The sequence below is a fragment of the Bidens hawaiensis genome, unplaced genomic scaffold, assembly GCF_021521415.1.
Source record: "Bidens hawaiensis isolate Kalapana, Puna unplaced genomic scaffold, B.hawaiensis_p1.1 tig00053090_1, whole genome shotgun sequence".
Classification (NCBI taxonomy): domain Eukaryota; kingdom Viridiplantae; phylum Streptophyta; class Magnoliopsida; order Asterales; family Asteraceae; genus Bidens; species Bidens hawaiensis.
Window position 1 is genome coordinate 19,261 of NW_027499555.1, and position 25,584 is coordinate 44,844.

The following is a 25,584-nucleotide window of genomic DNA, read 5'->3' on the forward strand; positions in this document are numbered from 1 at the left end:
AACCCACAATGGAACGTAAACAAGGCTTCTTCTCATCTCTCCGCCGCAGCCTATCCTCATCACCTTCCCGGTCACGTGCCAAGTCGCACGTGCCACCGGACACTATTAATAATATTAATATTAAAAGATCCGGGAGTTTAAACACTGAAACCCCTTTAGCTCCGTTGATTGAAGGACCCGACCCGGAAGCTGGGGATATGAAACGGGTCGGGTCGGGGATTGGGAGCTGGGTTAAGGGTCAGTTGGCTAGGACGCCGTCGATGACGTCATCGGTGACGTGTAGGCAAAGGTCGTCGGATTTGAGGCTGTTGATTGGGGTGATGGGTGCGCCGCTTGCGCCGGTGAGTGGCAGCGCCGGCGAGCCGGTGCCGCATTTGAGTATTAAAGATACTCCCATTGTAAGTATTGTTATTATTATTATTATTATTATTATTATTATTATTGTTGTTTTTTTAATAATGTTTGGTTTTAATGGCCTTTTTAAGGGGTATTTTTACCGTTTTTAGATGATTTTTTTTTAAAAAAATTTAAGATGATTTTGTTGTTTTTTTTCTTTTCAAAAACAAAAAAATTATTTAGATGCTTTTGTTCTCTTTTTTAAGTTTTTGTATGGTTTTATCAATATTATTATTATTATCTTTATTTTATTTTTGGATGAATTTATTTTTATTTTTCAAATGGATGTTTTTTATTCAATTTTTGGATGATTTTTACTGTTTTTTTTAATATTTGGATGATTTTTTTTTTTATTTTTTGGATGATTTTATTTTTATTTTTTGGATGATTTTAATGATTGGATGATATTATTTTATTTTTTAATATCTGGATGATTTTTTATTGTTTATTTTGTGTTAGAACTCATCTCAGTGAGTCAATTTATAGAAGATATGATCTGGATAGATTTCACTTTTTACAGTCATTTTCATAAACTGATATCTGAATTAAACAAATGGTTCTAAAAAGTGGTTTGGTGGGGATAATATTAACACCTTTTGTACCTTGAATTAACAATTAATTTTTTCAAAAGTCAAAACATTTGGATAAAATTGTTTTTTTTCCTGCTTTTAAAAGTGCATACATATATATGAGACATTGAGACTTGTGGTTGTTGGAAAGTTGGTAATGTTTTCACTACTTTTTTGTTCTTTTTTTTTTTTGATAAAAATAGGTTTTTTAAGATCTTAAAGCAATATTTGTCTAATGGTTTCAAATATTTAACTTGTAGTTTTCTAGTTTGTAAACTATAATATTAAAATAATGTCTCAGGTTACATTATTCTTGCAAGTGGTACTTTTTCTTTCAACATGTTGATTCATAACTTAATAATAAACTAATACTATTCATTTTATATTTTAATAAGTTGACCTTTTAGGTTGATATGGTAGGGAATTAGGGATGTATATCTTTTTTGGAACACTTAAGTTATCATAAATAAAATAGTTAGTTACTTGTTATAGTTAAGTTACTACTGTTAGTGTCTTTGTTTATTTATTGAATGAAACAAGCTGCTTTACACTCTTAGTCATTTAACTTCATTTGTTTTTTTGATTGGTGATTTTATTTTTTTACAGGAAACTTCAACTGCTCAATACATAATACAACAATACACAGCTGCATCCGGAGGGCAAAAGCTTCAAAACTCGATTAAAAACGCTTACGCAATGGGCAAAGTGAAGATGGTTGCATCTGAATTTGAAACTGCATCACGAGTGGTTAAATATAAGCACGGTGCAAAAGCAGCCGAGTCTGGAGGGTTTGTTCTATCTCAAATGAACCCTGATATGTGGTACGTTGAGCTAGCCGTTGGTGGAAGCAAGGTTCACGCTGGCTGCAACGGGAAACTCGTTTGGAGACACACCCCTTGGCTCGGTGCTCACGCCTCTAAAGGCCCCCCTAGACCCCTAATCGCGCTCTTCAAGTAATAAATAATACTATTATTATTATTATTAATTTTATTATTACTCCCTCCGTCCCGGTCAAACTGTCTTAATTTGAAAAACAGTAGATTAAATTATTGTTTTTTTTTGCTTGCCAAATGACAATAATGCCCTTGAAAGTTGGGTTCATAAATATTGTTTATTAATGTTAGTTGTGTGTGTTTAAGGGTAAACTTTGGAAATTGACTAATAAATTTTAAAAGTTATTATTATTATTATTATTATTATTATTATTATTATTATGTTGTTGTTGTTGTTGTTGTTGTTGTTGTTGTTCTAATAAAAGTATGTTGATCACGCAGGGTCTTGATCCTCGGACGACTGCAAGTATGTTTGTTGACGCAAAATGCATAGGGGAGAAAAAGATCAACGGTGAAGATTGCTTCATTCTTAAACAAACCGCGGACCCACAAACATTAAAAGCAAGGAGTGAGGGTCCCACTGAGATAATTCGTCACGTGTTATTTGGTTTCTTCAGTCAAAAAACGGGCCTAATTATTCACATGGAGGATTCACATTTAACTCGTATTCAAACCAACGGTGGTGACGCAGTCTACTGGGAAACCACCATAAACTCGTCTTTAAATGATTACCGCCCTGTGGACGGGATCATGATCGCACACTCGGGTCGGTCAGTGGTCACACTTTTCAGGTTTGGTGAGGTGGCGATGAGTCATACGAAAACTTGAATGGAAGAGGCTTGGACCATTGAGGAAGTTGCATTTAATGTCCCGGGCTTGTCAAATGACTGTTTTATCCCTCCGGCTGATTTGAGATCTGGATCGGTTAGTGAAGCGTCGGATCTCCCTCGAGGAAAAAGTGGTCAGTGTGGTAAAGTTGCGCACGAGGGTAATATCGGAAATGTGGTTTGGAAGACTGAAGTTTAATGAACATGTTTATATCAACATGGTAGTTTAACTAACATCTTACTATAAGTTTTAGATGGTAGGAGTTAGGGTTAAATAAAGTTGCATTTTAATGGGAGTTTATTTTAGATTATAGCTTCCATAAATTAGTGTTTTTTTTTAATGAATGAATGGTGACAAAGAACATGTTATGAAAAAAAGAAAAGAATATTTGGTTTATTATTTTGTGTTGGGAGATAACATTATCATCATATGAATATGTCATATGTTGTTTCTTTCAATCTTTTATCATGTTTGGTGACATGTTGATATGTAAAAGATTCTTCAACATGTGTTTGCTCACATGTCATATCCTTATACCTTTTCAATTCAGTTGATTTTACTAGACATATCTATATATGGAATTTAGTATTCTTCAATTATATAATTGTCACCTGTTTTTGCCATTTGTGTGACTACAGGATTTGCATATTTGATTGTTGATTGTAATCTACAAAGATTGTTATTGTTGATGTTTGTATACAAGATAGACAGGTCTTTTCATATGTTTGATGGATAAGCAAGTATTTTGTATTCTAGTATTTAAGTTAAAATAAATATTTTTATCTTTCTTTGGGCAAGTATCGTACGAATGAGCCAAGTTCGAGCTCGACTGGACTCGAGCTTGGCTTGTTTTCACTTTTGAGAGCATGAGCTCTGCTCTATTCGAGCTATCGTGAGTGATGTTTTTCATGCTTGAGCTCGGCTCATTTATTATGCATGTATTAATTTGTATACATTTTTAGTTATATTTTTATATATTCTTTTTATAAAATAAAACCATAACAACCCTATGTTCAGCTCGATTAACACATAGAAGTTCAAAAGTGATATAACTTAGAAATACTTAAGGCTCGTTAAGACTTGACGGGCCTAAACGATCTTCCCATCCAGGGCTCGAGCATGGGCTCAACAACTAAACAAGCTTTATTTTTGACTCAAGCGTGATAAGGCGCTTTTTATCAATCAGATCTCGAGTGGTCTGTCAAGTTGTTCAACGTGTTTTTGTTTTCTTATGATGTGAGGATAATTATTAGACAACATATGCATGTATTGTACATTTAAGTAAGAAAATAATATCTATAATATTAATAACACAAGACATATGCATTATTTATTTAATAATTTTGTAGTGAAAGGCAAAATGATTATAAATGAAGTGAAGTGGGGTTTGTGGGCAAAGGTTGTGATGATGCTCTCACGGCTCAACTGTGTTTTCAATATTGTAGGTGGGATTTTTGTGAGACTTGAAGGTTTTGATGTGGAATTAAACTGGTTTTCATTTCCCATTGAAATTGTTGGATTTTAATGGAATCTATTGTAATTGGAGTTTTGAAAATTAGGACCACAGTTTTAAACTAGAGCATGTGACACAATAAACTCAGGAAGCCCAAAGACAAGAGGGGGTAATGAAGAAACACTAACCGGACCCCGGACAGATTACTGGTAACCTGGGGGTTGGATAGCTGTTTCCCACGAGGGGTTAGACCCTTGGAAGATGGTTCTTCTGATAACCTGCAAAACAGACACCGTGAGCTCGTCACTGAGAAGGGGGGGGGGGGTTCCTCCTTGTGACCCTACAGGTGCGTAGGGTTCCTTTCTTTTTCCCTTATGTTTTTTTTTTATTATCTTTTCCTTACTGCTTTTGTTTCTTTTGCAGTGTCGGATTCCAATGAAGTGTATGTTCCACGATGGAACATCCGCCGAGGAACAACCCTTCGCACACCTGTGGAGTGCGTGGACTGGGCTCGCCACGCTGCTCCCCCGGGTGCGTTGGGGGAAGCCATGGTTAGCTACCAGGAGGGTAGGCTAACCAATGAGCTTCGGGTTCTCCAGGCCCGGATGCAGCCGCGCGTCGAGCTGCTTTGTCGTGAAAACGACAAGTTGAAAGCAGCTCGCGCCAAGGACGTATCTGAGGCGCGTGCTCTTCGGGAGGAGAACCAACAGCTGGCGGCAGCTGCCGCCGACAAGGAGAAGGCCTTCAAGGCCCTCGAGGTTGAAGTTCAGGCGCGACTCGAGGCCCGTTCCAAGGCTGCCCAAGCTGTGAATGAACAGCTTCGGCTGGCCAGGGAGACTGCGCGAAACGCAACCGAGAGGGCTGCCAAGGCTGAAGCCGTTGCTGAGCCTTTGCGTGTGGAGAATGAGGAGCTCAAGGCCAAATTAGAGGCTCTCCAACGCGCTCATGATGCCTTGGCAATGGAAGATGCCAAGAAACTCCAGGAAATCTTGGACCAGAGGGGGGTGCTTGACCACACCGAGCGGAAGCTTAAGGGCGTCGAAGAGGCTGCCGCAAAGGAAGTTTTACTTGCCAACCTTAACAAGAGCGAAGCCGAACGCGCCCATAACGAAGCTCAAGCTGCCCTCCAGTGGCTTCTTCGAGAAGCGTTGTCTCAGGTATGTTTAGCTTTATCTTCACGCTTTTCTTTTGTAAGAAAAGGTTCTAATACTTGTATTTTTTCTTTGTAGGTTGTGCGTCGGGTCTTTTCAGAGACCTCTTACGATGATGCTATGAGCGCAGCCCTCAACGCTTCTCATGAGGATGGGGAAAAGGCCGGCTTCCTGCTTGGTCTAGGGTTTGTTGAGAAAGGCGTCCCGCCTTCCAACTTCCCTTTGTTCGATGTGGATACCGAAGCCATTTATGACCAAGCATTGAACCAATACGCCGCCTTCCCGCATCCAGTGGTGGAAAAGGTGGACGAAGTAGCTGTTGCTGATGATGGGTTAGCTGTCCTCAAAGCGTTCCTCGAACCACCCCGTTCTTCTGACGGAGCGGGTCCAAGTGGAAGCGGCCCTGAAGCTTGATCCTGAAGATCCCTTCCCATTGCTAAGATAGACTTGTATAGTTTTATTCTTTTAGGCGGGTAGTTACCCGGCCATTCTTGTAATATATTATTTGGAATATTAATCTTTTTGCTAAGATTGTTATTTCCTTCTCTGGGTTCCTTGCTTTATAAACTTATGACTTGCATACTTAGTTTAAATTAGCAATTTTCCAAGTGTTTAGAATAAGTTAACCTTTGAACGTGGTTGATAATGGGTTAAAGTTTCGCTTCCTCCTTCGTGATTGTGCGGGTAGAACCGTCACTTGCACTTGGTAGGATGGCTAAACTTTAACCTTCATCTGACCTGCGTGTAGGTTTTCCTTATCTTTCTTCGAAATTTCTAAGGCATTATGATAAGTTAACCTTTGAACGTGGTTGATAATGGATTAAAGTTTCGCTTCCTCTTTCGTGATTGTGCGGATAGGACCGTCACTTGCACTTAGTAGGATGGCTTAACTTTAAACCTATATCTGACCTGCGTGTAGGTTTTCCTCATCTTTTGAGGATAAGTGAACCTTTGAACGTGGTTGATAATAGGTGTGAAGTTTTGCTTCCTCTTTCGTGATTGTGCGGGTAGAACCGTCACTTGCACTTAGTAGGATGGCAAAACTTTACCCATATCTGACCTGCGTGTAGGTTTTCCTCATCCTTTGAGGATAAGTTAACCTTTGAACGTGGTTGATAATAGGTGTGAAGTTTTGCTTCCTCTTTCGTGATTGTGCGGGTAGAACCGTCACTTGCACTTAGTAGGATGGCAAAACTTTACCCATATCTGACCTGCGTGTAGGTTTTCCTCATCCTTTGAGGATAAGTTAACCTTTGAACGTGGTTGATAATAGGTGTGAAGTTTTGCTTCCTCTTTCGTGATTGTGCGGGTAGAACCGTCACTTGCACTTAGTAGGATGGCAAAACTTTACCCATATCTGACCTGCGTGTAGGTTTTCCTCATCCTTTGAGGATAAGTTAACCTTTGAACGTGGTTGATAATAGGTGTGAAGTTTTGCTTCCTCTTTCGTGATTGTGCGGGTAGAACCGTCACTTGCACTTAGTAGGATGGCAAAACTTTACCCATATCTGACCTGCGTGTAGGTTTTCCTCATCCTTTTGAGAATTTTGTTTTGAACCGTTCGACGCGCGGTTGTCAATAGGTTATTGTTCAGTTTCCCCATTATGATTCGTGCGGATAGACCTGCACTTTCATTTTTGGGTGCTGAACCTCTCCTTCAACTGACCTGCGTGAAGGTTTTTTTTTTTTTTTTTTTTTCACATTATTGGGTTTGTGCGGGTAGAACCGCCTTCCCACGCAACGACTTCACATAATGTGAATGCCATTACCAATGTTCAGAAAAGTATAAATGTAAAATCATCAGCTTCGATGTTCTAAAGAGAATCATTTCCATTAGAAGTGGCTCTTGGCCTTTTCTTTACAAATTGGAATTGATTTACATGCAAACTGTGTAAATGAGCTCCCTTCCATGTTGGGATGGGAGCGCCATCGAGCCGATACGCACCTGGTTCGGGATCTCGTTCTTTACGCAGCATGTAGTCTCAATGTTGAAGCTGGAATTTTTATTCGTTTTCCCCAGCTGGGGTTCTACACGCATCCGCCTGCTCAGCCTTTATTGCGCCACGAGGTGCGCGAGCGTCCCATCTCTGACAAATGCTTCGACCATGTCTTTTACATCTATGCATTCTTCAGTGTTGTGGCCCTTTGTCTTGTGAAAGTCACAGTATTTGCTCCGATCAGCATCGTGACGATGTCGGATTATCGGAGGTTTTGGCCCCAGCTTTGGTAAGTGGGGTAGTGTTCGTAAAATTTACTTCACTTGCCCCGGCTTCTGTAGCCGGGGGTAGTGTTCGTAAAAACTGTGTTGCCGGTATTCCCCCCAGTAGCTGGGGTTGTGGTTACCGGAATTTCTCTAACCATCTTTGTAAAAGTTTGAAAAAACTGGAGAAAATTGTAGTTCTAGCTTTATGCACGGATGGCGCCAATGAAGAAACACTAACCGGACCCCGGACAGATTACTGGTAACCTGGGGGTTGGATAGCTGTTTCCCACGAGGGGTTAGACCCTTGGAAGATGGTTCTTCTGATAACCTGCAAAACAGACACCGTGAGCTCGTCACTGAGAAGGGGGGGGGGGGGTTCCTCCTTGTGACCACCCTCCGGCGTGAGAATCAGACTAGATTGCTCTTTAAATATAAAAGTATATTAAGAGATTGCTAGAGCAGATATCAGGTATATTATGATGATATAAGATAATGTAATGTGTCCAGATGATCATACCATTTGGGGTATTTATAGCCGAAGGTAGGTTTCCAAGGAGGTATGGCCGGCTGCAACAGTGTTCCTGTTCATCAACAGTAGCCTACGCACGTGCCCTGCTGGTAGTTGGTGGGTAGGCAGCGGCTGATAGTGACCAGGCCTGCTGTATACTATTCCCTTTCCACCAACTGCCGGCTACGTACGTGGTATGACAGTAGTTGGTGAGTAGGCAGCGGCTAATAGTGACACAGTATAGGAGCATGCTGCTCGCCATACTGTATCAGTGAGCTGTCGTATCCCTGATCAGATCTTTCGCCCATACCTCGTCAGGTACAGTAAAAGATCCTTCAGTATACAGACTGGCTTATTTGGGCGGGAGTATTCCCCCTCCCGCCTCTGTGCGGGATTGCTCCCGGCTTTGCTCATTCCTTCAGGTGACACTGAATGATCGAGAGCTAAGTGCCTTGTGCGTGTAGCCATGCTGCGCGGGTGGCCTTCCCTAATGGCTTGTATCCGAGGCTGCGGGGACAGGCGGAGTCCTTCACCATTGGGAGGCATTTCCTGCGGGACCAGCTTGCGTACTGCGCGTAAGGACGTCACGTCTCTGAGCATGGTTGGTCCTGCGGATCCAGTTGGTCTCTGCGCAGACGTCCCTGTTTAAGGTGAGTGTTGCGGGTCCAACTGGGCTCTGCTGGGACCTACCTCTTCAGGTAATGATGATGGTGGCTGGAGATTTGACCATGGTCCAAGGTTGGTGGTATTTATTTGGTATAAAATTATACCCACTAAACGTATAAATAACTAAGCTGGTTACCAATTTTAAACTAAAGTAATTAAGTTATAAAAGTCGAAGCATGTATTGTATGGTTTACTATTTATGGTTTGATATATGTAATCGTTTAACATTTGTTATTTCATTTTCAAATTTTGGAATATAAATTTATGCATAATGTATTCATGAATAAGTCTTATCGTCTTTTTTTAGAAAATTAATATGAAATTATGCTCTTTAACAGAAGAGTAACTTTTTTTTTATTTATAAAAGCGTTAAACCGTGAACACTCGTCGGTTCAGCCGATCCAACAAGCACAGACAGTTCAGTTTGCCTTCTTCTAAAATCTTAATTTATGGTTAAGCTTACAATTTTGGTTAAAACTGAATAAATTACATGTTGGAAAAGGGTAATTCAAATTATATAATAATAAACAGGATTTGGAAATTGGAATTGGAACTTGATGAATCCAAAATGGCTGTGAAACTTTTATTGGGCCAAACCCACGAACCCAAAAGTCCAACAGTTGTGAAATTATTATTTGGTTAAACTCGTAAGTCCAACACAAACCCAAAATACTTCAGCCTAAGTTCAATTTAGTTATTAACCGAACCAAATAAAAACCGACAAACTAACTGAATAAACTGGATTGATTAACCGAAAACCTTCGATTTTGGTTATGGCTAATAAACAAACCAAACCAAACCATGCACAACCCTAGCGCATGAGGATGTTTCGGTATAGTTTTCAACGGGATGACGACCTCACCGGAACAAACGGTTATCTCTAGAGGTGCAAAAAAAACCCAAACCCGGAATCAAGTTTTTTATACCTAGGGTTTTACAACTTAAACCCGGATCCGACCCTACCCACAGGGTACGAATAGGGTATGCATTTTAATACAAAAACCCCTACCCATAACCGGACCCGATTCGTACCCAGTTTTACCCAAAAATCAGGTTTTTCTAATACCCGATCCATACATGAAATTACCCAAAATATGACTGAAAAATACCCCAAAAAACGTAGTCCTTTAAAAACACAATCCATACCCGACAAATAAAAAAAAAAACCCAAAAAATGGGTTTTTTCAATACCCAGAAATAGGGTATTCAAATACCCGTAACTATACCCAATCCGAACCTGTGCATAAGGTATGATTTTTTAGAGACAATTCCCGAAGCCAAACCCGACCAGAGTATTCCCAGTTAGAGGTGCACAAATTGGTTAACCGGTTAACCATTACTCGGTTAATATGCTAACCGATTTTTTTAGGGAATCAACAGGTTAGATCGGTTTTTCAGGTCGGGTGGTAACCGGTTATACCGGACCGGTTAATAACTGAAAAACACCCGATTTTTAATAAATAATAATTAAAAAAATTGGTTAACCGGTTCTATTAACCGGTTTGGAAATCAATAATATAAACCGGTTACTAATCAGCGGTTAGGATCAGTTAGTAACCAGTTAGGATTGAACCAGTAAGTAACCGATTAAAAAATCAGGTACAAACCGATTAGAAATCGGTTAACCGGTTTCTGTGTGCACATTTATTCCCAATACCTGGACTGGCTGGTCATATCAGGAAAACCCGATTTAAGCACCTCTAGACTTCTAGTTACTTGATTCATTAGAAATTGGACAGGTAAAGCCCATTAAGGCCCATAAGCGGTTTGATATTTCAAACGTTACTTTCCCTAAAACCCCCAATTCTTATTATTCTCATTTCGCTCAGTCTTATCTTTTCAACACACACTCAATTCCACTCAATCCAATCCAATCCAATCCCCATGGCCTCCTTACCGTTAGGTTTGTTCTCAACCGCCGTCACACCGTCGTTAACCACCTCTCCATCCTCCTTGATGTTTATCCAACCGACGTCGTTTCGGCCGTTGACCGGTAATAATAATAAGCTTGTACGGACGGCGGTTACTTACGCGACTGCTTCTGAACCGGTGACCGAGACGAAGAAGCGTGCGCCGCGTGGATTCTCGAAGCCTAGACCGGTGTCATCGGAAATGAGGGAGTTCCTTGGAGGACGAACGGAGATTCCGCGTACGGAGGTGCTGAAGGTTATTTGGGCTCATATTAAGGAGAATGGACTGCAGGTATAAAAGTTTTATTATTATTATTATTATTCATATATGTGTATTTGAAACCCTAGCTTGCTTATATTGTGGTTTGAAATGTGATTAACTTGTTTTGACTTATAAAAGCTCGAGTTTGACTTACAGATTATTATTATTATTATTATTATTATTATTGTTATTGTTATTGTTATTGTTATTATTATTATTATTATTATTATTATAAGTTCAGTTTCTGATAGTTTTATTGTTATATATGTATATGAAATGAAGCTCTAGCTTTTGCTTATACTGTAGTTTGAAAAGCTTGTTTTGGCTTACAAGAGCTCATGTTAAGCTTTTATCCGAAGCTTGAACTTGTTTGTTTAAGGTCGGACTTGGCTCGTTTGTTATTATCGATTAGTAGATATACGATTGTACTTATTTTCAGTTTTTGATGGTTTTGTTTTGTAATACTGTGGTTTGGATAGCTTGTTTTGACTTAAAAAGGCTCGAGCTTGGCTTGTGAGCTTGTTTGTTTAAGCTCGGTCTCTTTATGGCTCGACAAGCAACGGGCTTCTCATTCGAGGCTTGAGCTCGGGCTTGATAACAAATCGTGCTTTATTTTCAGGCTCAGGCTTGGCTCAAGTTCGAAAAAGCTTGGGTTGTTTTGAGCTATTTATCGACCTAAGCTTGAGTAGCTCAGCTTGTCTGCACATCTAGGTTTTATATTTTATTTTGGAATTGAGTCATTGACAAAGTTAAGTTTTAGTTTCTTAATGATTTATGAATTTTGAAAGTTTAAATTGGATTTTAAATATGGTTTCTACTTTCTAGTTTTTGAACTGTTCATATGAAACACTAGCTTGCTTATACTCATGCCATGGACATAATTGACAACGATGAGTTTAAGTTTCCGTAATGATTGATGGATTTTGAAGATTCAGTTGAAACTATATTCCATTTTCTAGTTTTTGAATTGTTCATACGACACTGTGGTGGTCTGTTTTTTTCTCAAATTTGACATAATTGATGTATTTTGTAGTTTAAATGTATTCAAGTCTTTGAACTTTTCATATGAGGCCCTAGCTTGCTTATACACATGGACTGTGAGAATGACAAGTGACAACATTAAGCTTTAGTAGTGGTGTAAACTAGCCGAGCTGAGGCTCGAGCTTGGCTTGTGAGTAGTTTTTCAAGCTCGTGCTCGACTCGTTTATTATTTATTAGTTATTCTATTAGTATTTATATTTATTTTTAGATATATCTTAATTATAAAATTTATATATGACCTAAAATGTATTTTATAATTATTTTTATTTTAAGCTTATAAAAATATATTATATTAAGTAAAAAAGTTTATATAAACAATAGCCTTGTTTTTGGTTTGAGCTTGAGCTTGTTTAAGCTAAGCTCAATTCGAGCTTTTTGCGAGCCGATCTCGAGTACTTCACGAGCGACTTGGCTCGTTTGCACCCCTAAGCTTTAGCTTCAGTTATAATTGATAGAACTTGAAGTTTAACTTGGAGTTTTTCAACTGTTTGTATGAGACCCTAGCTTCCATGTACCGCATGCTTAATCTAGTCTCTTTAGTTGATAGATTATGAATTTTAGCATTGCTTAGTCTGTTATGTTATAATTTGAGTTGTGTATACAGGATCCAAACAACAAGAGGGTTATCATGTGCGACGACAAGCTGAAGAAAATCTTTGGAGAAAGGGATCAAGTCGGGTTTCTTGAGATTGCGGGGCTAATCAGTCCTCACTTCAAGAAGGTAGAAAATTAGGGTCGTAAGAACCCGTTTTTGTGTAAATGGAGACCTTCTTTTGGGTGGTTGATGATATTATTATTAGTACTAGTAAGAAAGGAAGGATAGTACCCCAACTTCTTTTTGTAGCGTTTGTCTGTTAGGTGTTTTGAGAACTTGTTCCCTTAGCTTTTATGCTTTCTTGGATCGCTTTACTTCTGAACGGTTTCTGCATATGTTATTATGCTTCACGAATTATATATGCACCCCTTTCGTGTTTCTTGTTTCGTTCTTTTTAATTGTTGGATTGTGATCTTTTACACATTCCGAGCTTTACAACCTTAGTTTATTTTGTTAATAAGTGATGAAACTTGACACAATGACATGCATAACATGGACCACCATAGATGTAGGTTAATAGATGATAACAAAACTGGACACAGGATTTTTTATCATACCGGACAAAACCGAAACCATCTATTAGAGTGACAGTAAGTACCAACAAAAATCATAAAAACAAAACTCTGTAATCAGCTAGAGATGTTGGCAGCTATTTGTGTTGTCCGAAATTGTCTAGTACAAAAACCGACGTGTTTCTAGTCTTCCGAACAAACCAAAGGAGCTGTAATTCAATGTATAAAGAAACTTCTTTTCGGGTTTAAGCAATTACTTTCCCGGGGCTTTGTTACCTTCTGCGCTTCTAACGAGGACCCGAAGATATCCCATAAAGTTGTTGATGTAAAAGAAAATGGTTTTTAACTGTATAAACTTACTCAACTCATTCACCAACCTTGCATTTGCTGTTAATTTTTGGTAATGGTTAAAGATCATTGTTTTAATGTTAAGACATATGCAGCACAAGAACATGCTTGGTCTTGGCTTTTTGTTTTGAAAAATAACAAGCAAGAAGCAAATCAATATTATATGATAGAATCAATGTGACATATTACATTCATGTTTCTGCAATGTTTTTAGAGTTTTGCAAGCAGATGTGCTAGCTGCTCATCAGACACTTTGACATCCACACATGTACCCAATGAGACAGCAATTCTGGCAGCCAACTGATGTTTACACTGAAAACATTAATACAATCAAATCAAAATCAAAATTAGCATGAATAATATTGTGTATCCAAATCCAAATATATGTAAAGGTGGCTTAGGCTTACACAAATCTGTTCTCCTCTGTTAACAATGTCGTAGAAAAACGAGTAGCATGCACAATAGTGTTCAGGGAAACATAGGTATTCTTCCTTCCTTCTCGACTCCCCAACAACCTACGTATAGATTTAGGGGTGAGTAATAACCGAAAACTGATGAAACCGAGCCAAGAATTGAATTAACCAAAAATAGGTTATCGGTTTGTTTGTACCCTCGGTTAACTTCTATTAACCAAACCCAACCGAACCATTTATTTTTTTCATATATTTCTAGCTTTTATGCATCCATTTCATGAATTCCATGTTTTATAACTCGAATTCATGTACTTGTAAGCAGTAATTCTAGGCCAGGTTTGGTTTTGGTTAACTGAATAGGCAGGTAAACGAACACGGCCATATAATCGAATGCATCTTTTGTTCATGTTCGATCATTAAGAAAATGGGCATGTTTAAAAACTTAAATGAACACTTCAGGAAAGTAAACGTAGATAAACAAACAAGATTAAACGAACATAATTGATCAAGCATAAAAGAACACAAACATAATTCATCCAAAAACACTACCAATCATATCAACCATATTCCTTCACGAATACAAACTCTAGAGGTTGATCACGACGATTTATTTCTTTCAATAAAAAATAAACAAGTAAATACAACATATATATATATATATATGTATGTATTTAAACGAACCCCTTTTATGTTCATATTTATATAAGCATAACTACTTATGTTATGTCATGTTATGTATTTATTAAAATTCAAAGTTTCAAACAAACATAAATGAATGAACGAACAAAGGTTTTGTTTATGTGCGTTTGTTTATTAAATTAACGAAATGTTCGGTTGAGGCTAATAAGCGAACCGTGCAGACTGGTATGTGATAATTTAGAAACCTGGAAAATGGAGCGTCCGCTAGGTTGTCCGGATATCTTCTTCACCCCTCGAGCATCTACTATTTTCGTAGCTCTCTCCAGGTTTTTTCCAAACAAAATATGCAAACTGTATTTGTCAAATTATTATTATTATTAATTAATTGATTATCATTCATTATGTGTAATTAGGTTAAGTTACTCACATGGATAGCTGATCATCAGTCACTGAATCATTGGAGATTTAAAAATCAAGCAAACAAACAAATAGAATGCAAATTAGGGCTCATATCTAATGTAACAATTGGTTTCAAAATTAGATTGAATGAATATGTATATATATATGTATGCTTGTATGGTACCTGAACGAGTTGATTGGATTTCAGTCCATATGGTTTCTGCAACCTGTAAGCTAATACATGAGCTCATGGTGTGCTGTTTGAGATTTTCCTTATTTTACTCCCTTATTATTTTGGTAAAAGTAACAAGTTACAATTTTGTACCGAGCTGACAATTCGTGTTTTAACAGTTTAATGGTTTGAAATGAAACGTTTGGCAGAATAAATACGACTCGTTTAACTACTTTATATGTCATTATTATAAAACACTTTTAAGGGGACCCGGAACCGATGGAGTCTATCTAGCCTATTAATTTTAATTATTTAAGAAAATAAAAAAATCACATACCACACTTTTTTGATAAACATGTTTGTCTTATCGTGTTTTAAACATGTCATCAGTTGTCAGCCCTAATTTTATAATTCGATCAACTTTTCTCTTTACTACATAAGAAATCCCAAATGATTTTTTAATTTTTTAAAAAGCTAATAAATTATAAATCAGCTAAAATAAGCAATCCCAAATTAAAATATGAGATTTGATATGCCTTATAATAATATCAAATAAATAATTAATTAAATTTATTTAATTATGATTTCAAACTACGTACAGGCCCTAGAACGCCTAAATGGCGCTCTCCCAGACTTTGACATTGGCGGTTTCTCTAATAAGGACACCGCCCCACCAAAGCCTCAAAAAACTTTGGCGAATGCCCTTTTTGGCAAAATCGCTCAGAGCCTGGGAGAAGTTTTTGGATTTTCCCCCCGACAGAAGGCGGTTATTTAATGCTTACAAGGTCCTCATGCCCAAGATTTTCTGACCGTTATCCCGATTGATGGCTTGGGCCAAAGCACGTCTGCGGTCGAGTATAGGGCCATTCTTAAGTACCGTTTGATGGTCCCAATGTACCCAGAAGACGAAACATGTCCGATCTGCCGTAAGGCTTGCCTGGATAAATTCGGAGAGCATGCGGTTCATTGCAAGGAGATGCTTGGGTTCAAATACCGACATGATTGGGTGCGGGACGTTCTTTGGGACATCTTAAGGAGAGTTGGGATATTAGCTAAAAAGGAAGCTCCCGTAAACTTCCTTACAGACCCCACGGAAGGGAGATCCACTCTACGATCGGCAGATTTGCTCGTCTTTGGTTGGGTCGGGGGAAAACACGCTTGTGTTGACCTCACAGGGGGTATCTCCTTTAGCTGGTTTGAGGGATAATGGGTTTGTAGCTGGGCAAACAATGAAAAGGGCTGAAACGAAGAAGGTGGAGAAACATGCTAAAGCCTGCGAAGATAACCAACATGTTTTTGTCCCTCTGGCTTTTGATACCTTTGGCTCCTTGGCACCGGAAGCTATCCGTTTCCTAACCAGGGTCCAACGGGTTGTGCATAGCAATGTGTCGACTCCAAAGGGGCAGGGGTATGTCTTTAGCAGGTTAGGGTTTGCAATTCAGAAAGGGGTGGCGGCGCAGCTTGTTGCCCGCCTACCTGCTATATTGATGTAAAATCTATGTTTCTTAATAAATATATATAAAAAATTTTCAAAAAAAAAAAAATTATGATTCATAATCCGTTGTCATTAACGTATAGTTTATACCAAGTGTCTTTGATCAAATTGTAACTTTACTTTTACTTCATTTGTTACTATCAATCTATAGGTGCATAAATCGGGTTTTTTGTGCACCTCTGGTGCAAAAAAGTTTTGTGGATGCATTTATATAAAAAATATTATATCTTAATTGATTTGTTTTGAAACATTTATATAAAAAGTTCATATCATAAACTTTTTATATAAATGTTTCAAAACAAATCAATTAAGATATAAACTTTTTTATATAAATGCATCCACAAAACTGATTTAGAGTTGAACCAACCATTACCAATAGAGACACTGGTTGAACTGGTGAACACTACTGAATCAAAACCGAAAATTTCGGTCGTTAGGGATTGTTAACTGATCAGTTTTCGATTGATTGTTTTGGCGTTTGTCTGTCAGTCGGTTAAGTGATGGTGTTGCTAATCTGATCCAAGGTTGTTGCTGTTGTTCTATGATGCTGCTGCTGATCAAATATTCAATTATAAAGTACTGATCTTGTTCAATGTTGATGTTGTTCGGTGATATTAGTCGGCTATAGAGTTATAGTATGCCCAACCGAAGCCAGACCATCGGTTATTCCCAAAACATGAATTCAATCATCCGTTTACTTGCGTCTAAACCGAATACATTGATGTATTATATAATCTTACAAAATATATAAAGAACAATCAAAACCTAACTAATCTTTAGACTTTAGATAACAAAACTCGAAAAGTGATTATTACATGCTACAAAAGGGGATTATTATTATTTCACAGGCACATTTACAACTACGCGTTTTCTACAATTCGGGCACGCCCCACAGACCCGAACCCAAGGGACCAAACAACACGAATGGAACCTGTGCGTGCAAAGCAGAGAAACTATCTCATCGCCATCCTTAAAACCTTCAAGACAAATTGTGCACTCCACTGACACGCTGCAACTTTCACTGCTGAAAGCCTCCAACCGTAAACACTTCACTTCATCTTCGTTCAATCCCATTGGCTTGTTTCTTCGGGTTTCCACAACATTACGGGTAGAGAAGTCATTTCGATGGGCGGTGGTGTTGGTGGATGATGACCCGCTTCTTTGGCTGCATATATTGACATTTTGCAAACATTACACGACTATCAGTTTGATATGTAACTGAGCGAGTTAATCAGTATAAATATAAAAACTATAATACTTCAATAATAATATTCATCAAGGTAAGTATTAATCAGTCTGACACTAACCTATTTCCTGAAACAGAAACGCCTCTGAGTCTTTCGACAAGTCTTTCTCTTGCAAGTAATACAGATCCTGGAAGTCTATTATGCGCGGTGCGAATGGATCTGTGACTGTCAGGGTTGATAATGCGACCACCTTCTTCAGGATTGACAAGTTGATGTTCCTGAATGTCACAATTAGCAGTTAGAAATTATAACATTAGCTACATAAAATTTTAATAAATTTGCTTTAAAACAAAATATAAGCTTTGAGAGTTAATATAACCACCCCTATGACAAAGTTCTGTTTTTATAATTATTGAATTGCACATGAATCTAAGTTCAAACAATTCGGACCTTATCAACTAGTAGGGATGCAAATGAGCCAAGCCACTCGCGAGCTACTCGAGATAGGATCGATAAAAATCTCGAAACAAGCCGAGCCGAGCCTCAAATAAAGCTCGTTCTGTTACCAAGACTAAGCATCGTAAACAAAATGTATTATTTTTTTTTTATGTTTTAACTCTTTTGAACTTCCATATAGTAATTTCACAAATCGCACTACACAGCCAAGCTCAAGACGAGCTGAGCCTTATCGAGCCCGAGCCTCAAATAAAGCTCGTTTAGTTACTGAGCTTGAGCTTGAGCCTTGTAAACGATATTTTTAAACTTTTTTGAACTTCCATGTATTAATTTCACACTACATAGCAGAGCTCGAGCCGGGCTTTGGCTCGTTTAAGGTCACGCATCATATGAGCACGAGCCAAGCTTAGGCTCACTAAATTTTTCTCCTAATATATAAAGATAACTAAAGATATATACAAATTAACTAATTAACAAATAATAAATGAGCTCGAGCTCTTGCAAGTCAACTATTTAAACTACGTCAACTACCGAAATACACAATTAATAAACAAGCCGAGCCACTCGAGATCGGATTGATAAAGAAAACTTGAAGCAAGCCAAGCCTTTTCAAGCCCGAGCCTCGAATAAAGCTCGTTTAGTTACCAAGCCCGAGCCTTGTATGAGAAGATCGTTTACGGTCGTCGAGCATTAACGAGTCTAATGTATATTTTTAATTATTAACTCTTTTGAACCTATTATTTTCACACTACACGCCGAGCTCAAGCCAAACTTACTTAAGGTGATAAAAGTTTGTCTCAAAATATATAAAACTAACTAAAAGTGTATACAAATTAACTAATTAACAAATAATAAACGAGTCGCTTAAGAGGTCAACTATTTAACTGAAGTCAGCTACTGAAAGTAACACACAATTAATAACATAATCAACTATATTTAAGTTCACAATTAACAAAAAACAAATAACATTTAATTAGGGGAAATAAATAAATAATAATAATAATAATAATAATAATAATAATAATAATAATAATAATAATAATAATAATACCAGTAGTTGATGAAATCGACGGCGGTGAATACGACGGGAATCGGAGAGACACCGATTATTATTATTATTATGACGAGGAATTGTGGAACGATAAGATGAAATGGAATCAGATAAAAAAGAGGAATCAAGGCCTGTAATGGTGACGTCGTTGTGACCACCGGAACGGTATCTCCGGCTGTAAAACAGCTCCGAAGCACTTGTCATCCACTAATAATAATAATAATAATAATAATTATATATAATATAATATCTTCCACCGGAAACACACAAAATAAAAAAGGCAGAGTTGGATATTATTCGTGAGTTTGGTGAGATGGGATGATATTATTATTATTATTGGTTAGTTGGACTCACCGGGTTACATACATACATATATATATATATATACATTATACATACATTATACATACATCGAAATGACTATCTACTTTCCCCGTTACTTCTTTGATTTTGTATTAAAGAAGTGTTATCTTTTCATCGAAGCTGGGTTGTGGGCCTGGGTCAGTTTCAGGATGGGCTGGAGATTTAAACATCTTACAAAATAACAACACTTTCAAATACATGTATACAAACCAAGTATTTTCAGGAACTGGAACCAGGTATGGTCAATAAAAATTAAAACCGGGTCGGGTAGGAACCGGTTCCGGGTAAAGTCAGGCATTTGACTGGGTTTTTTTTGGGTTTCGGGTAGGGTCGGGTTCTGGTTTTGACCGGATATTTCCGGTTTCGGTTTTGGTTCCCGGGAGAAATGGGTACGGGTAGGTTCCGAGTCAGGTCCGCAACCGGGTATTCTGTGCACCTCTACTTTCAAACATTGTTTTTGACTTTTTTTTTATAAGAGGAGGACCTCTTCACCGAGCACGGAGGAGGCACCGCAAAACACAAGACAATTACGTTAAAGCAAACTTACACAAATTAGACCAACACCTTGAAAATCTCTTAGGGCTATTATTCTTAAGCCACAAGAAACCTGATATTACCAGGGCCGGCTCCGAGAAGGCGGAAAATTTTTTGGGCCAAAGGCGAAATTTTTTTTGGGCCTTAAGTAAAATAAGCATTTTGTTAGGTTTAAACAATTTAATTTTATATGAGCTTACTTGATTATGATTTGAGTTTTGTAAAAAATTTCTGTATAAAAATAAGCTTAAAATTGTCTCAAATTGCCTCAAATAAGACTAGAACCCACAACTTTTTGGTGAGATGTCATACCTCTTTACCACTAGACGAAACTAGTGGTTATGTAATTGTGTTGAAACATTGATTATACATATTTTTTTTTGATAAAAAATACATGTAATTTTTTTTTAAATAAAAAATTTCGGGCCTAGGGGGTTGTCGGGCCCGTGGCCGTCGACTGCCCTGCCATGCCTCAAGGCCGGTCCTGGATATTACCAATAGCATCTTCAACTTTACCCAATATACCTTCGTGAAGTTTCTCGTTTCTCGTCATCCAAAACCTCCAACTAGCAATAATCATAATACTATGAAGAATCTTCTCACCTGAATTCACCTTAGAGTGGAGTTTGAAAATATTGTCAAACGAAAAGATATAAATAGAAGGAGCCTTGCAACAAGCATTGATGTGTTGTCAAACCACCGTTGCGAAAAAACAACCTGTTAGGATGTGTTCAACCGAGTCACAGAGAACACAACTCAAAGGAGAAACTCCAATGTTCCTCTTCCTAATAGCTTCAAAAGAATGTAACTTGTTCAAAGGTGTAGGTATTGTTCATTTGATCGTTCTTGAAGCTTTATGTTTTGTTAACTTTTCTTGAAATCGCAAGTTATCTTCGTAGATGTTCAATTATGTTCTTTTGTGTTTGTGAACCATTCGAATATACTGTTAGTAAACGTGTGTAGACTAACAGTCTAACACGAACACATTTATTATTAACAAAAATTCAATATGAAAACCCTGTAAGTTTAATTACCCGTGTTTGATTGCTTGTCATGTAAATCAAACAAATGAACACAAACTCATACCGTACATAGTTATTAAAATATTTTGCACATATAATTTGAAACTAGAAAAATTAATTCATTGATGACTTGTAACTTGTAAGTGTGCTAGTGATTCTACTTGAGAAAAAAAAAGGATAAATTTCCTAAATAACCCAAATGAAGAGAGAGAAAAAAAATGATCATATTTAAGTCAAGATTTTCAAAACAATCCAAAAAATATGTACTGAGGCGACAACTTGGAAAAATAAACGACAAGATTTTTTAACCAATCAAAATCTGACACGTGTAAAGGTTTTGACACACCAGGCGAGATTTTAAAAAATCTCGTCTGGTCCGACCATATTTTAAACTTAATTAACTTTTTAAAAAACCGTCTCTCCAGATGGTTTTTTTATGTTTCTAGTCTGATCCATTCAAATTATTATTATTATCCATACCTTCTTCCATATCTTCATCTTCTTCATCTTCATCTTTATCTTCATCTTCATCTTCAATATTAATTGCAAATTAATTTACCTAAGCTCATGTTTGATCTCTCAGAAGAAATCATCTTCATCCTTTTCTTCTTCTCAGCCTGAAACTCACCACCACTTCTCGCATGCCCACCAAGCTTAATATCAGAATAACCGGCAGAGGGTGGTGAAGAAGCGGAGAGTGGCATTGGTGACAATGTCCGACCACCTGACCCTCCGCTGACAGCCACACCATCCGGGGCCTACCCCTCTTTTTCTTTGCCAAAGAAGATGGCAAGTTGATAGTCTCCATGGTAAACCCCTGCGGTCCCATTGTTTGGGTGGGGTTGTTAGACTTTAGAGCCAATTGATAGCTTGATTGAGCCTCAGGTGCTTTTGTTTCTACTGCTGGCATTATCATTTCTTTTGATTCCATGATCATTACCAATTTCAACACAACAAATAGAAGAAACTAAAATTTTACAAACTTGCTCAACTTGGTGTGATGAAACTGGGGATTTTGGAGATGAAGACGAAGAAGAAGATGAAGATGTGGAAGAAGGTAGGGATAATAATAATTTAAACGGACCAGACGAGAAACATAAAAAACCCGTCTGGAGAGACGGTTTTTTAAAAAGTTAATTAAGTTAAAAATGTGGTCGGACTTAAAAATCTCGTCTGGTGTGTCAGAACCTTTACACGTGTCAGATTTTAATTTGTTAAAAAATCTCATCATTTATTTTTCCAAGTTGTTGCCTCAGTACATATTTTGTGGATTGTTTTGAGAATCTTGACTTAAATAGGATTATTTTCTTTTCTCTCTCTTCATTTGTCTTATTTAGAGAATTTTCCAAAAAAAAAGGTTAATGGTGAAATTGAGAAATTCACAATTCCGAGTCAACATAAGACCAACATATTATGACAATGGGTCCAGAGGTGGGCCCACAGAGACTAAAATAGTTAAAACACTTGGAAGTAGTATATGAAGTTTGGACACGCCAAAATAGACCGGAAGTCAGGGATGTTACGGTTCATTTATTATTTGTGTTGGTCCCTTGACTTCTTCAGCATGCTATTTTAGTCCTCTTACAACATCACACGCATTGTACTCCTACACTACTCTAAACTAATATATCCACGTCCGGGTGACTTTTCAACTTCCGTATGCCATTATTTGGTTTTGTTAATGTTCATGACACTAGTTTTTTATTTTGACATGTAACTTACTTTTTATGGTGTTTGTTTGTCACTATTAACATATCTCAATTCAAATTCATTAATATGTAATATCTACAGGATTTTACAAAAATGGAAACATAATAATGATTAAATATGTAAACTAACCCATTTGATTTGGTGTTGTACCACTGTATGAGAAATTTTATATGTTAAAACTCACAACTTAGTTTGAATGTAATCAAGGCTTATGATTTGTATCGAAATTTACCAATGACAATAGACTACCTTATAATTTCAACATCAAATAGACACGATAAGTTAGAATCGTCAATGGTAGGAGTGTCAAGGGTGCATTGTCGTTTAACGCATGTGTCGTTTTACATTGGACGTTTCTATTATGATGTTATTACAAAAGGGAAATGCGATCTTTCACAAGGCATGTGTTGTGTTTTTAAAGGAAGTCAGAAATATGAGTATTGTGGATATGAGCAATAAAGATGATTTGTTATAACAATCTAACAAAAAGGCATGAATAACAGGATGTGCTAGTTATAAAATAGGATGCTAAGTAGGATACTATAATATATTAATATATGCTTGATTCATAAACTACATAAAATCTTTTTTTAACTTGTATATATTATATTGGGTAACAATTATAAAAAAAAACTGAACTCAGATCTCAACCAAAAGCATTTTACTCGATAACTTTTTTCCCATAACCGATGTACCCTATCAACCTATCTCATATCGTGTTCAATTCTACGGACGTAATTTCCAGTTCAAATTTAAGTTTTATTAACAACAAATTATTACACCTTTTTTTTAAAGTCTATTATAGGACTTGCTCTCACCGTTTGGGAGATACTCCACTTAAATAACCACGTTGATATCATTATGCTAGGTGAGCTTTTGAGTTGATTAAAAAATTAATCTTATTGAGGTGCCATTTATGGATCATGATTTAATGGTCCAGTGATATAATGTTCATTATTTTAAAATGAAGATGGTGAATTCAAATCTTTGTAAATACAAAGATAGAAAAATTTTAAATGAAAATAAATTTACAGTTAAAAAAAACAAAAGAGAAGAGCCATTTACGGAAGTTTTCTAGTGTTACTAAAAGTTAAAAAACTTTTTAAAAGAAAAGCATATCAATCATTATCAAAACCAAAACATATGACTTTTTAACCTTTATTCCCACCCAACTGCATTTTCACTTGTCTTTCTTTGAACAAAATATTCTGATCATCTTCTTCATTTTCCCAACCACAAATTGTCACAATAATAATAATCTAAATAAGTTCTCATATAAAATGTCTACTTTTAGCTTCTCAGTTGTCCTTATATCAATCTTCTTATTTCTCACTCCAATATTATGCAACAATTTAGAAGGTAAATTAATTATGGTATAACATTTTCCATTTAATGAACTTAATTCATATGTTAATAATTATTGATTGTTGATGTTACAGGAACTGCATTATATGCTCTAAGAAGCCAGTTTTCAGACCCCAAAAATGTGTTACAAAGCTGGGATCCAACACTTGTAAATCCTTGTACTTGGTTCCATGTTTCTTGTGACTCCAACAACCATGCTATTCGTTTGTAAGACTTCAAGATTCTTGATTATTTATTTATTATTAAGATTTTTTTTATTTTAATTTCAGGGATTTGGGGAACTCTAATATTACTGGTCATTGGGTTATGAGCTTGGTGAACTCAAGCATCTTCAATACTTGTAATTTGTTACAATTCTTTGATCTATTAATTATTTGGTGTTTATCATAAGTTTTTCTGTCATTATTGGTTATTACTTGTGACATTTAGACCTTTAGGCTTGTGATTTTACAAAAGGGTTATTATCTAATTAAATTGTTATTGTTGGAAATAAGTTTAAGGTTTAGGGGAAAATGGACCCTTTTCTTTAGAAAAATGCAACCTTGGTTGAGGGTAATTTAGTCTTTACTTTCACCGCGATTGCTTAATAAAACTAGTTATCTACTTATTGCGATTTGATAGTTGTTCCGAGAGTGTTTTGGATTGCTTATATGATTATTTGTAGGCATGTAAACGAACCAAACTTTTGGTGAACTATTCGTGAACCATTCAACGAGAAGTTCGTTTATCTAATAAACGAACGAACATGAACACATGCCCGTTCGTTCATTTATTTTCATGAACGCTCATTTATTTGTGTTAGTTTATATCTGTTTATTTATGTTCGTTTATGCATTAATAGAAAATAATTAAATATTATATGGGTGAGTCATCTACTTAAAGATTTTATACTTATTAATTTGTGTTCATATAAGGGTTTCCATTTATGTTCGTTTTTTTGTTTGCGTATTTATGTATTTTATTTGGTTATTGAGAACCTAGATTGCAATATTTTGCTTAAACTACAGGGAACTTTACGGGAACAACATCGAAGGAAAGATCCCGAAAGAATTAGGAAACTTGAAGAACCTCATAAGCATGGATTTATATAGCAACAATTTCCAAGGGGAAATCCCTAAATCCTTTTCTAAGTTGAAGTCTTTAAAATTTTTGTAAGCATTAATCCAAACTCTTTATCATTATTTAGAGACATGCACGTAAGCTAATATTATACGTTGTAAACGCAGGCGATTAAACAACAACAAGCTCTCGGGCCCCATCCCGAGGGAACTCACTACTCTTTCTAATCTTAAATTTTTGTAAGTATTAAGGATTTATACAAACATCTTTCCACTTCATCTTTGATGGTGAATGATTATTTTAAACTTGATATTTTGTCGGCTGTAGTGATGTTTCTAATAATAATCTTTGTGGCACGATACCCGTTGATGGTCCTTTCACAAGCTTTCCAATCGAAAGGTATATGTTAAAAAGATAATGGAAAACATAAATTCTAATTAATAG

The 25,584-nt window shown here is 36.7% G+C and overlaps 3 protein-coding genes and 2 pseudogenes across 5 annotated transcripts; 3 read left to right on the forward strand and 2 right to left on the reverse strand.

The window, feature by feature from the left end:
- LOC143599921 (uncharacterized) lies at positions 1-2,970 on the forward strand (annotated as a pseudogene). Its single transcript, XR_013147381.1, has 3 exons — positions 1-398; positions 1,572-1,909; positions 2,224-2,970. The product of XR_013147381.1 is annotated as an uncharacterized LOC143599921 (transcript).
- Positions 2,971-10,405: 7,435 nt separating this feature from the next.
- On the forward strand, positions 10,406-12,793 carry LOC143599923 (uncharacterized). The gene is made up of 2 exons (XM_077077751.1): positions 10,406-10,809; positions 12,425-12,793. Exons 1-2 carry the CDS (start codon positions 10,492-10,494, stop codon positions 12,551-12,553), a joined length of 447 nt encoding a protein of 148 aa, XP_076933866.1. The 5' UTR covers positions 10,406-10,491; the 3' UTR covers positions 12,554-12,793.
- A 666-nt stretch (positions 12,794-13,459) lies between these two features.
- On the reverse strand, positions 13,460-15,016 carry LOC143599924 (uncharacterized). Of its 2 annotated transcripts, none has more exons than XM_077077752.1 (5): positions 14,911-15,016; positions 14,755-14,776; positions 14,573-14,678; positions 13,683-13,790; positions 13,460-13,587 (listed from the first exon to the last, which is right to left on the reverse strand). In XM_077077752.1, exons 1-5 carry the CDS (start codon positions 14,975-14,977, stop codon positions 13,486-13,488), a joined length of 405 nt encoding a protein of 134 aa, XP_076933867.1. In that variant the 5' UTR covers positions 14,978-15,016; the 3' UTR covers positions 13,460-13,485. The 2 variants fall into 2 exon arrangements, with proteins under 2 accessions (XP_076933867.1, XP_076933868.1); XM_077077753.1 differs by having other exon boundaries at positions 13,468-13,575.
- Positions 15,017-17,007: 1,991 nt separating this feature from the next.
- Positions 17,008-19,405, reverse strand: LOC143599925 (putative E3 ubiquitin-protein ligase RHY1A). Its single transcript, XM_077077755.1, has 4 exons — positions 19,331-19,405; positions 19,088-19,300; positions 17,701-17,858; positions 17,008-17,558 (listed from the first exon to the last, which is right to left on the reverse strand). Exons 2-4 carry the CDS (start codon positions 19,289-19,291, stop codon positions 17,231-17,233), a joined length of 690 nt encoding a protein of 229 aa, XP_076933870.1. The 5' UTR covers positions 19,292-19,300; positions 19,331-19,405; the 3' UTR covers positions 17,008-17,230.
- A 4,363-nt stretch (positions 19,406-23,768) lies between these two features.
- Positions 23,769-24,425, forward strand: LOC143599920 (leucine-rich repeat protein 2 pseudogene; annotated as a pseudogene).
- The last annotated feature ends 1,159 nt before the right edge of the window (positions 24,426-25,584 follow it).